The sequence below is a fragment of the Peromyscus eremicus genome, chromosome 6 (assembly GCF_949786415.1).
Source record: "Peromyscus eremicus chromosome 6, PerEre_H2_v1, whole genome shotgun sequence".
NCBI classification, from domain to species: Eukaryota; Metazoa; Chordata; class Mammalia; order Rodentia; family Cricetidae; genus Peromyscus; species Peromyscus eremicus.
The window spans coordinates 1,840,133-1,852,991 of NC_081421.1; the positions used below are offsets into that span (position 1 = coordinate 1,840,133).

A 12,859-nucleotide genomic window follows, 5' to 3' on the forward strand; every position below is an offset into this window, starting at 1 on the left:
GCACATCGCTAGCCCTGTTTGGAGTACTCTCAAGTCTGGTCACCTGTCTCATAAATCTGCTTTCCTCTTTTGGGCAGTAGATTTGAGTCAGAATCCACATAATTTCCACACAGCACAATAGGAGTCATTTATCCCTTTGGGAAAGAGTATTATTGATATGAAATCGGCATATTGAATAATTCACATACTGAGCGGTTTAACCTCAGTGGGTTTGGCCTGCTCAGAGCTGGGCTGCCCTCACCACAATCAGTTTGGAGATATTGTGTCACTCCATAAAGAACCCCTGACCTGTTGGTATTTCATCCTGTTTTCTCAACGTCCCACCCCACCCAGCCATGCCCAGCCATGCCCAGGCCATGCTAACCTTCTTACTGCCCCCACTGTATTTCTAATCTTCTGCCTTCTGGCCTCTCTGCCTGTTGCAGACATTTGATATGTGCAGTCCTTAGGCACAGCTCTGTATGTCCTTCCCATACTGTGCTTTGTATCGCACTCTCAGTAACAACTTTTATTTTACAGCTATATTTTCTGTCTTTAAGAAATATTCAGCAAAAAAGAAAAAGAAAGAAAGAAATATTCAGCTTTTGATATATTTTATTTTTAGGAATTGTTGCTGATATAATAGTCATATACTTAGAAGCACCATATTAGGGCTGGGCAAGGTGACACATGAGTTTTTTAAATTATTTATTTATTTATTTTGCATTCCAAAGACTGCAGTGTTCTCTTCCTCCTCTCCTAATCCCTTCCACACCTTCTCTCCCTGCCCCCAATCTACTCCTCCATTTCTCTTCAGAAAAGAGCAGGCCTCCCATGGATATCAACAAAACATGGAATATCAAGTTGCAGCAAGACTAAGCACCTCCCCTTGTATTGAGGCTCAGCAAGGCAATCTAGTATGAGGAATAGGTTTCCACAAGCCAGCAAAAAAGTCAGAGACAGCCCCTGTTCCTGCTGTTAGGAGTCCCATGAGAAGACCAAGCTACACAACTGTCACTGGAGGCCACTGCTTCTGATTTCCTACTGGCACCATGTCGTTCTCAGTGCCACACATTTCATGAGGTGGGAAGGTACTTTAGAAAGGGGGTTTGCATTCTTAGTTAAAGGGTTAAACAAAAAAAAGGAGTGAAATGCTGAGAAGACAAGTTAATGAGAGGGAGAGTTCTCTGGCAGGAAGACAAAGGACTTAACTTTAAAGAGGGGAAAATGGCCTCTAGTGTGTTGTCCACCCTATTGGCCTGATATCTCTTCAGGGGGGCTCATTGTCTGTAGTAGGTTGTGAAAAGCATGGAGACAACTAGCTTTAGCATTTCGATAGCAGTCATCTATCCAATATTGCTTTTTCATTGCAATGATTTGGTCAAACTTCATAAAAATGAAAGAAGTCACTAGAGAGAAAGTTGATGTATGGTCGGATATCACAACAAACCTTTATTATTATTCTATTATCACAGAAACAGCAGTGAACTGCTCAGTTATAGTAAAGTAGGTATTACAGAAAATAGGCAGAGCCTGTGCAGAATGCTCTTCAGATATAGGAGCACAGGCAGCCAGTGGTGCTTAGTGTGAGACGCTGTCTGTCCTGTGAGAACCAAAGTGATAGCAACAGGTGGAAGGGCCACTCTTATGGGAGTGTCTGCACTGGCACTTCCAAAGCCAGAGCAGAAAGCAGTGGACTGGCTGACCAGTCAAGGCCCCAGGGCAATTGTTCCACAGAAGAAACTGGTCCTCACTGTCTTGTCTCTTCCTGTTGTCCTCTCTGCCCACAGCTCATCCTGGTCAGTTCACTGGTGTGTTTGAATATGGAGATATTGTGAAACCGGACTTACAGAAAATGTGCCTTGGAACAAATAGTGCTGGAGAAGTGGGTGTTAGAAATGTTAAGACTGTTGTACGCAAAGCAACCAGGGACCTATATAGATTATTAGCCCAGATGGATTATAGACCAGAATACAAAGCCCACAACTGTAAAGTGTCTAGAAGACATGTAAGAAGCAGTCTTTGTGGATGTAGGTTAAGCAAAGATGCCCACATATGATACAAAAGTACAGTCCAGAATGGAAACACTGACAGCCAGGGCGTCACTAATGCTTCCTTGTTTTGAGTAGTGTTAAGAAAATTAAGAATAGTTCAGGCTGGGAAAGGCTTTCAAACAAACACAGGACTCAGCAGATGAAAGGCTGTACACACCTGAGTTTGCTCTTCAGGTCCCGCAAGATGAAAGGAGACAACCAACCCCCACAGGTTGTCCTCTGTCTATCCCCACACTTGGCATAGCGTATGCACATGTGTGCACACACATACATATGTGTAAATAAATAAGTGTAAAAACAATCTAATGAAAGACTGGGGCCTGAAATTTAAAGCAGATAGTCAAAAAATAAAAATAATAAAACAATAATTAAAAATTCTTTTTTTTAAGATTTATTTATTTATTATGTATACAGTGTTCTGCTTGCTTGTATATCTGCAGGCCAGAAGAGGGCACCAGATTTCATTACAGATGGTTGTGAGCCGCCATGTGGTTGCTGAGGATTGAACTCAGGACCTCTGGAAGAGCAATCACTGCTCTTAACCTCTGAGCCATCTCTCCAGCCCCTAAAAATTATTTCTTAAATAGTGAAGGTAAAATGTTCTCCTGTCCCTTCCAAAAACAAAACAAAACAACAACAACAAAAAATAAACAAACAAACAAAAAAACAAAACAAAAAAAAAACTACACGGACAGCATCTTCCTCCTGAGCAATGTAGCCTGCTGGATATTTATGCCTTTGAAAGTATCACATCACTCCGGAACCTCTCTTACTCACCTACACAGGACTGCCTTCTTTGCATTTGGCTTTTTAACACAATTCTTGAGAGCCATCTTGCTTGTATCCTTGCTGTGCTGTGTGTGTGTGTGTGTGTGTGTGTGTGTGTGTGTGTGTGTGTGTTTACATTAACATCATATTACAAGTAATGTCAGTCAATATTATTACTTCATGCAGCAGTTAATGAACGCTGGAGTTATTTCCAGATCTTGGCTGTATCAAGTAAGGCTGCTATGAACATTGACATAACATCACTTTTCTATCATACACGTTTCCAGGAAAGGATGGGCTTTTATTTCTTTAGAGTAGATATCTAGAAATGAGCTTGCTCACACAGTAGATTATATTTATCATTTTGGCAAACTATCAAAGTGTCTTCTATAGTGACTGTGTCATCTTCAATGTGAGATCTACACTGATCTCCTTTACCCACTTATATCTCCTGGTTTTGTTTTTAATTATAGCCATTCTACTGGACATGAAGTGACAGACGTTTACAATTTACAATTTTAACTTATCGTTCTCCAATAAATGATATTGAATACCTCTTTATGTGTTTATTAGATGCTACATTTTTATATATTTTAATAAGACAGTGAATAGTGACTTATAAATACAACTTTGGTATTCTTTATTGGAGTATCTTATATGTTCCCCAAATTAGTACTCTTATTTCAAATATGCCTAATGAATAGAAAGGTGGGTCCTGCGTTTGAAGGCAAATTCCCAAGGTATGCAATATCCTGCCTAAGGATTTGGGGTGTAGTGAAAGCTAATAATTATCTGGACAAGAAACCACCAGGTCATTTCTATTTGTAGAAACTAATCAAGCAAGGTAATGCATTCTTAATTGAATCTGCAGAAAAATGTGCAGTGAGTCATTTAGTGTGTTAGATGGCAATGCATTCAACCCAGTGAACTTGCCATGCAAGAACATTTCTCGATTTTCTGTAAATGGGATTATTTAAGAGATTGTTATAGTTATTTTCCTAAGCTGTATTGCCACTTGGATTGCTTCTTTACCTCCCCATGAGAATAGTCTTTAAACCTTCTCCCACAAATGGAAGTCATTAAGCTTTATAGATTGATAAAAACCAACCCAAATTAGTATAATGCTGTGTCTACCATAACGCATGCTCCGCCCACCTAGTGTCAGTGACATAACCCTTCTTCCTTTTGAATCTGTGGCTATTTGTGGGCATGGAGCCTTCAACAGCCTGACTGTGGTACTGGCTTTTTTCACTTGGAATCCCGAAGATCTAATTCAGGCAAACACTTTACCAACAGAGACATCTCCTGCCTAGGTTTCCCCTTCAATTATAAACCAATTTTTTTCTTATCTTACTAATGAGTCTATGAAGACTTGGAAAGTAATCTTTTGCTGTGTGCTGGATATTTTGAAATCTTCCGTTGCCCCAGGAGCCATGTCAGAATAAGTAGAAGATTTGCATAAAGATCCAGCATACAGTGGATGGCTTCAGAAATCTTCCATCTGGGACTTCCTTAAGCAACCCTGGGAGGCTTACAGAAAGAGCTCTCTTATACATCAGCTGGGTCATAGGTCTGTGGCAGCCATTTTTGCTTCTGGGTTAGTCCTGCTTCTGGAAATTCCTGGGCTATAAAGGGACATGTCACCAAGTGTGGCTGTATCCACAACTGCCACTCTCAGGGTCACTTTCCTGTGTTTCACCGTCTTGAAGTCTACTTCCACAGCACAGATCCTCTGTTCTGGCCAGGTTCCTCACCTGCTGATACGGGGTGATCACACTGATCTGTAGAAACATAACAAACCATGAATTAGTACTAAATATCACGAGCTTGCTACATATTTCTAAGTTTTACCAAAGGTACATTTATTTGGTGTGTGCTTCTATAATATAGAAAGCCTATATACCAATAAAGTGAGATGTAGAAGCATTTGCGTCTTCCCTAAATTCTGTGATGACAACTACCATTCATTCGGTGTTTTGTTAAAGTTTCTGTGTACTTATTGGGTAGTTCCTTTAGGTTTTAGTTACTCTGAAATAGGTTTGGAGGGGAGTATAATGTGCTCTGCTGTATTTTAATACAGACTAGGATTATCTCCAGTTATTCATAAGAGTTCTTTGTCACTGAGCCTAATGTACAAAATGAGAATGTCATGTATCTCAGAGAAATGACATTCGCTGTGGTAAAAGTCCTTCATCTCTTTGTGTGGATTAGTATTCTGTATCCATGAACATTCCCTCCTCCTCCTCCTCCTTTCAAGCTGTCATTAAGAAATTCAAGGCAAAGAAGAGAAAAATAATTGTATGAAAGGGAAAGCATCACTGGGTTTTAAACGTGGGCTTTACCATAGCTTGTGGCAGTTGAGCAGGTGTCTGATATGTGGGCAGCAGCCTTTGCTTGTCTGCAGATCATTTTCTAGCTTTGAAAACCAAAGCTTTAGTATTAGTGGGTGGTGACTGTACAAACTCATAGAGCTCATACCTGTCTATAATATTCTTCGACCAAAGCCCTCCCCTAGTATTTTGGCTTGTCCGGATGCAGTCTTAATTTGTTGTTACACTTAGTGTTGTTGCTCTTGTTGTGACACTAACACATATTGCTGCTTGTATGTTGTGAATGCAGTGACCAAGATGTGAATGTAGTGACAAAAATTGTTTCACTGAGGAGTTGTGTAATTTGAAATTTGGTCTCATTAAAAAAAAAAAAAAACTGGAATGTAATGTCATTAATTTTGGTAGACATCTCAGTAAATTCTACATGCTTTGTTTGCACAGCAAGCAAGCACTGGCTTAATTTATCTACACAGAGCTAAGCTGATCACAGCCAACTTCCTTATGAAGCATTGATAAAGCCTTGTGTTCAGTTCTAACACAGTTAGCATCTGACCTTTTGACAAAGGACAGAAATAGAAAGTCTTTCTGATAGTATTACCCTAATGCTGGCTTCATCAATCATAATCTACCCATTTATAATTTGTTTTAGAGGAAAGGCCTTCCATGAATGTGAAGTAGTAATGCAGTCTAGCCCTCAGCTCTGCTGAGTCAAATGCAGAGCACAGGCTTCATGCACCCAGGCAAGGCGTTGAGGCCCTGTGCTTCTGCTCATATTGTTTCATGTCCTTTGCATATTGTTCCTATTTTGAAGAAAAGTTCTAATAGGTAACAGTCTGAATTTGAAATATTTTACTAACATATGAAGCAACAGCTTACTCCACAAATAGCTAGTGAGCACTCCAGACAGGTCTTCTAACTTATAGTACATCACTGACCAGGCAAGATTCCCTGCAGTCATTGAGCTTCTTTTCAGTCAAGACAGACCAACTTCCTTATGAAGGAAGGGAGGGACGGAGGGACTGAGGGAGAGAGGGAGGGAGGGAGGGAGGGAGGGAGGGAGGGAGGGAGGGAGGGAGGGAGGGAGGGAAATAGCTTGGTGTGTGAGGTGGCCAGTTCTAAGTTCTTTAACTTAGGAGGGAAGGAGATGGCTTTGGGAAGAGGTTGGTGGGTCCATTTGAAGGTGAGATTGAGCAGAGGCCTGAGGTGAAGGAGTGAGCCATCGGACTCCCTAGAGACAGACCTCTGCAGGCAGAGGGACATCTGGGCAAAGTGCAGTGACAGGCATGCTTGGCCAGGCCAGTGGGCCAAGGTGCAGTGAACAGTGGTGCACAGCAAAAGAGAACTGAGCAGCAACAGGACTTACCACGTCGGGCTTGAAGGCTCCATACACACTTCATGCAGTGGAGTGGAGTCAGCGCTGTTCTGAGCTAGGGTGACTTGCTCAAACCTACTGCAGCAGCAAGAGGGCTGGGATGCCAGAGTAGAACTGGAATCCTATCAGGAAGGTTTCCACAGGTGATGGGGACGTGGAGGGGAGGGGCAAGTAGTGAGACGCTGCTGGGAATCCATTCTCTGTATACTCTAATGGTGGACCCCACAATCCCCTCCGTGACTTCTCCTAGTGACATTTCAGTTTCTTTATTTTACAGAAGCAGATAAAGGGTCAGGAGGACTACATTACACTTTGGTTGCTCACACATAGCAAAGACTTTGAATATTTCAGTTTGTCTTGCTAGGATGAGGGGAAGGAGGTTAGTACTTATCATGGCATGGGGGCAGGAATTCTAAACTGCAGGACAGGCTGAAGTCAGCATTCTAACCCCAGTAGACTCTGGTCTGTTGAGAACATAGAAAGCTGCTTATCCTTGTACCCTCCAAAAACAGTGTCTGGCATGTGTAGATGGGCAGTAGTTAGGGACAGGTACTACCTTGTTCTTTTGCATTTTGGTGGAATGTGCTTGGGAAATCAGAAGTTCTTGTCTCTTTTGTCACCTGTCCCTAGGGTCTAGGACACTGTCTGTCTCCAAGGCATACTCTTTAATTGAGGATATGCACTATACTTTTGAAACAATGAAGTGCTAGTTGGTAATAATCCCATATTTTTGTAGTGCACTATCCAATTTGTATGTAAATTGATTTCACAAGTAACTGTGCGTGCTGCTGCCACTGTGTTGTGACAAGAGGGTGTTTGTGAAGAGCACGCAGGCCCCCTTTTCTCACAGAAGAAAAGACAAGTGAGAGAATAAACAACTGACAAAGAATGGTTCGACTCAGAAATGTACAAGATGAAGTGGCTCTCAGGCCAGTGAGAAGGGGACAGTAAGACATGGCTCTGTGCCCTGTGCCCCCATGGACCACCTCGTCCCAGAGCCTTTATCTATATCAGAGTACCCTGAAAATTTCCAGAGGCAGAGATGGGACAGAGTGAAAGGCTGGGGCATGCAGGGTTGTGCTGGCTGAATTATGCATGGAGGAGCCTGGTGGGGTTAGGCTGTAAGAGAAGGCACAGGGCATGGTGGCTTTTGAAGTCTGCCCCATTAACAGGCTACCATACACTGGTGTTGGAGAAAGAGGCCACATGTATTGTAGTGGCCATTTGGATAGCAGTGAGGCCCAGGCAATCATCTTGGGTCATGGTACATCAGCCATCAGTCAAGTAATTTAGGGTTATTTATAGAATAATTTAACACACATTCCCCACCACAATCATTTAAAACAGCTTTGTTGAGCTGGGTATATCAACCCAGCAGTCAGGTTACTGAGACAGGAGGATCACTGAGAGTTCAAGGCCAGCCTGGGACCCATGGTGAGTTTAAAGCTGTCCCGGGCCACATAGTATGACCGTGTGTGTGTGTGTGTGTGTGTGTGTGTGTGTGTGTGTGTGTGTATGTGTGTGTCCAATTATGTTTATTTAAAACATTATATATAATATAAAACATTCATATGTGTCCAATTATGTTTATTTAAAACAATAATTGAGTAATTAAAGTCATAATGACTAAAATTTTAATGCAATCATGGGATAAAAAAAAACTAGCTTAGACATTACAGAAACTTGAATGTTTTTTTGATTATCTGCTTGAATACACGCATCACTATTCAGAGAAAGTTTTATTACTGAAAGCAGGTCTTTGGTAGAATAAAAGGATGGGAATATTTTTACTTAGTATAGCAGAGGTAGAAATTGCATTCCAGTATATAAAGAATTCATCCAGTTAATTTCCTTGTTTCTTTTTCCCGAGTTTTAGAGAGGCTTTATCCCAAGTGCGTTAGTGAAAGACTTCTCTCCTATCTAATACCCATGGGCAAAGATGGGGATGAGATTTAGGTAGGTGCTATCCATCTGAAAGATACCACTCGACTTCATGTGTCTCTTCACTTCCTTCCTCCGACATCCCCAGGGTAGAGTTATGGATTGGAAATTGGGTTATCTAGGCTTAAAGCAATTGCCTCTGCCTTCAGATGTGCAAGGAGATGTTCAAGAAGCTATTAGGGCCATTACAACACTAATAGCTTAGTAATCGAGTATTTTTTCATATTTTCCAATGTAGGCACTGTACTAAAATCTTATTTCAAAGTACAGAGAGGGTCTGTGCATGCAAACCCAGCTCTGGAAAAACCAAATAACCACACCATGTGTTGAGTAGCAGGTAAGGACCATTTAAAGTGCAGTGAGCAGCCCTGGGGTGGACTTCTGCTCTGGGTGAGGTGGCAGTTAATAGTCAGTTCCTGGATATGCATTTGACTTTGAGCTAGATTTAGCTTTCAAGTGTTCTAAACTTGGGTTTTCTTTTCCTCTTTCAGAGTGATGAGCAAGGTAGTTATAATAAGATTTGTCATCTTCACTCCGACCTCATTTAATTTTATGAATGAAAAGGCAAAGCTATCCAGAACATCTCACTGCCACTGTCAGTTGATTCATTGTGCTGCCTCTATTGTGGAGGCTAGACTAGAGCAAATAACAATAGATATCAGAAAGATTTGGAGTTAATTAAATATTATTATAAAAACTATGAACTAACTACAAAGGTTCAGAGCTGAGAGGAAATGGATTAATACCAAGCAAGATATTAAAATGCAGAAATCGATGCCCAGAAGCCTTAGAGAAATTTAATGAAATTTCCCTGAACCCTCATAAAAATCCAAGACTTCTGCTTTTTAGGTGAATTCTACCAAATTATCAAGAGATAATGAACTCAGTTCTTATACAAAATGCCCCCAGAAACCATGGAAAGGCATTTTAGGAGGGTAATGGGATTGTGATTCCAACAGTAATTAAAGGGGAAATTAGCAAAAGAACAAGTGCCAACTTGATATACATGGAAAGATGGCTAAGATGCTAAGAGAACTTGCTGCTCTTGCAGAGGACCGAGATTCAGGTCCCAGCACCCACATGATGCTGCACACAACCTCCTGTAACTCCAGTTCCAGAAAATGGGATATGGTCTTCTGGCATCAGAGGGCACTTACACAAACATGGAGTCATCCAGTTAAGCTCATCATGTACACACACACTTAAAAAGTTAAAAATACAGTACTGAGGAGGCAGAAGCAGACAGATCTCTGAGTTCACAGCCAGCCTGGTCTATAGAGTGAGTTCCAGGACAGCCAGGGATAGGCAGAGAAAACTGCTAAAAAATAAACAAATAAACAAACAAATAAAAATAAAGTGAGCAGAGGATATGAATAGGGAAATTTTAGGAGACCCTAAAGACCAATAAACATGTCTTTAAAATATCTAACTTGTTAGTACTCAGAGGACTACAAATTAAAACACTTAGTTACCATTTTGTATCTATCATAGTAGCCAGAATTGGAAACCTAGGTAACATCAAAGGGGAAGTGGCATACAGAGGCTCCAGGGACAACTAGAATTGAGGACAAGACAGCCATTCTGAAGAGCAGCAAGCAGTGGCTTGGGAGGAGGATGTTGACCCCGGGAGTGGAAGGTGAGGCACTAGTCCTATTCCAGAAGAAATTTCACAAACGTCCAAGAGCTGTGGGGGGAACGGGCACAGCCTGTGTCCCAGGGGATGTCTGTGCAGCATGTGGAGCAGTGGATTAGCCGCACACAGGCTGCCAGAGGCGGATCTCAGAACAAGTACAAGGGACAAAATGAGATCCTAGGCCATGGCTATAGAGCAAACACACACAAAAGAGGACACATCATGAGAATGGAAGGAATTAGTAAATACTTCCCAGGTGTTACCTGTGGGGGAAGAGGAAGGGAAAGAAGAGTACTGAGAGGAATAAACACATTAAAAACTCAAAGTACTGGAAGCCATTATTCTCTCTGTCCCTCATTGTGGCTTTATCCTAACAGAATAATAGAACATTTGTCAGTCTTTCAGTGATAACGCTAAGATTTATTTCACATGGTTGCTGTCTAGCAAATCACAAATGACCAAAACTTTAGGTATTAATTCCACAGCTATTCTCAGTTCCTGGGAGGAGATTTGAATGTGACCACTCAACAGTGACCCTGCATGATAGTTAGCTTTTTTTATCCTTCCATCCATTAGACAAGGCATTGAAATGGTCACGAACAATTATACTGACTTTAAATTGACTATGATACTGAATCGACAAAATCTCACAAACTATAACAGACACACTCTACAAAAATTTAAGTGATCATTTTATTTATGTCTCATTGCCCATATTCTGGTCTGAATGATTAGTTTAATATTAATAAAATGGAGCATAAAAATTCTGTTTAGTTTTAGTAAGTAAATGCTGTTTTCACAAAATCTTAGTATTTACATTTCTGGCTGAGAATTACACAGAGTGGTTATTAAAAATGACATTCTAAAAACAGTAATCGGGAAAAGAATAGCAGGGAATGAAGTATCAAGTGTGGGGAAGGTAAAAAGCACTATTGAGAGTACAGTTTTGAGAGGATTCCTTTGGAAGTTAGTTGTTAATGATATGAATTCTAAAAATGGGTTTGCACCTTAGAAACTAGAGCAAGCAACCAGAGAATGACTTCATTCACACATTTACTGACAGCTGTCGGTTATGATATACAACCATACACAGAGAAAATTTGCAAAGCTGAATAAGAACTTCCTGTGCACATGGTTGGCATCCTGCCTGCTTTGACTGCATCAGAAGTGAAGGAGTGAGTGAATGGATTACTCCCATGCAGCAGAGCACCCACTACTGTTTTCAGCCAGGAATGAACAGGACTCCAGCCCACCTGTCTAGATGTTTCCAGGAAGCTTCTAGTGGTTCCTAAATAGAACCACATTATTCTAATTATCTCACAAACAAAAAAAAGTCACATAGTCTGTGTAAGGAAGTTACTCAGACACTCGCCTAACGTGCCCATTTTCAAATTCAGAACATCTCAGTAAAGTAAACACAAAGGGCCCCTTCTCTGCATCCCTTCCTAGAAACCTGTGCTCATTTGCTCTCTAACTTTCTTTCCCCCCTGAATAGCAAATCTCCCCAACTGTCTGGTGCTTCCCAAAGTCTCTGTCAGCTGAGTTGATTCCTGGCATGAAGAAGGTCTTTCTTTCTAGTCATCTTAGAGGCAAGGTGGAAGAGTTCATTCAGGAAGATAAACCCATATCAAAGCTTCCTATAAAATTGTTTCATTTTAAACTAATGTTTAAAAATTAGAAATGAAATTATTATGAAATGGCATTAAACAGCTATTACAAGTTATTTTTCTTTTGGGTGTGTGTTTTTATAAGAAATGTGTTTAATATGAACATTTGTGTTGTATATATATAACGGAGCCAAGAGAATGGCAAGCATTTTGTGAAGAGACATTTATTTAGCTCTCTGTCTTATTAAAGGTAGTCTTTTGCCACTTCTGGGGACTGAAGATCTAATATATACAAATCAAATAGAATATAAAGGCATAATGTCTTTATTTATACTGAATATTTCACAGTGAGAAAGTGATATGGAACCTTGCTAAATTTGCAGTCTCATTATTCCTTGATTCATTGCAGGCCCTGGAAAGTGAATTTGTTTCTTGCCAACTCCATCAGTGGATCGACCTTATATTTGGCTACAAACAGAGAGGGCCGGAGGCAGTCCGTGCTCTGAACGTTTTCCACTATTTGACCTACGAAGGCTCCGTGAACCTGGACAGCATCACAGATCCTGTGCTCCGGGAGGTAGGTGTCCTGAGCTGCTCCCAAAGTGTCTGGCATCTCTCAAACACAAATCTGACTTTCCATCTCTTTCTGTGTAAATCTCCTTTCAGCCTAACTCTTTACTACATATACGTTTCAGTTTTTTGACAAATGAAAAAAAAAAAGGAAATATATCAAACACATGCAATGAGACTAGTATGTTGGGATTTTTGAAATTCAAACCTTTTAATGCAGAACTGTAATTTTACTTCCAGATCTTCATTAAAATGCATAATTGTGTTATTAATGGGTAAGGCTTAGATGAATATTTAACTATGAGTAATTCACTAAAATAATCAGCAGCATCAGTATTTAAAAACAAAAGCAACTTTCTAGAAGGAACATTTAAAGAGTTATACCAATTTAATGGATGTTATTGTAGTTCTTTATTTCCATGTGTTCTCAGCCTGAACTGTCTGTAGCTAACAGTTGGGGATTGTAAGTATTTTTAAGTGAAAACAATCATATTAAATAGCATTTAAATAACTTCCCATGCATAAAATGACTTTGGCTAGGTGGGCAGAGTAAAGATGCAGCAGCTGCTAGGTAAGTGTTGCTGCAAGGAGACTATATTCCTGCC

General features: G+C 40.6%; 1 protein-coding gene across 3 annotated transcripts in view; it reads left to right on the forward strand.

Annotated features, from left to right (window-relative positions):
• Nbea (neurobeachin) overlaps positions 1-12,859 on the forward strand; it is a 547,801-nt gene that overhangs the window by 501,077 nt on the left and 33,865 nt on the right. For all 3 annotated transcript variants that reach the window (XM_059265100.1, XM_059265102.1, XM_059265101.1), the window contains exon 48: positions 12,094-12,261. In XM_059265100.1, coding sequence (XP_059121083.1) covers positions 12,094-12,261 — 168 coding nt within the window. The remainder of the gene's footprint in view (positions 1-12,093; positions 12,262-12,859) is intronic.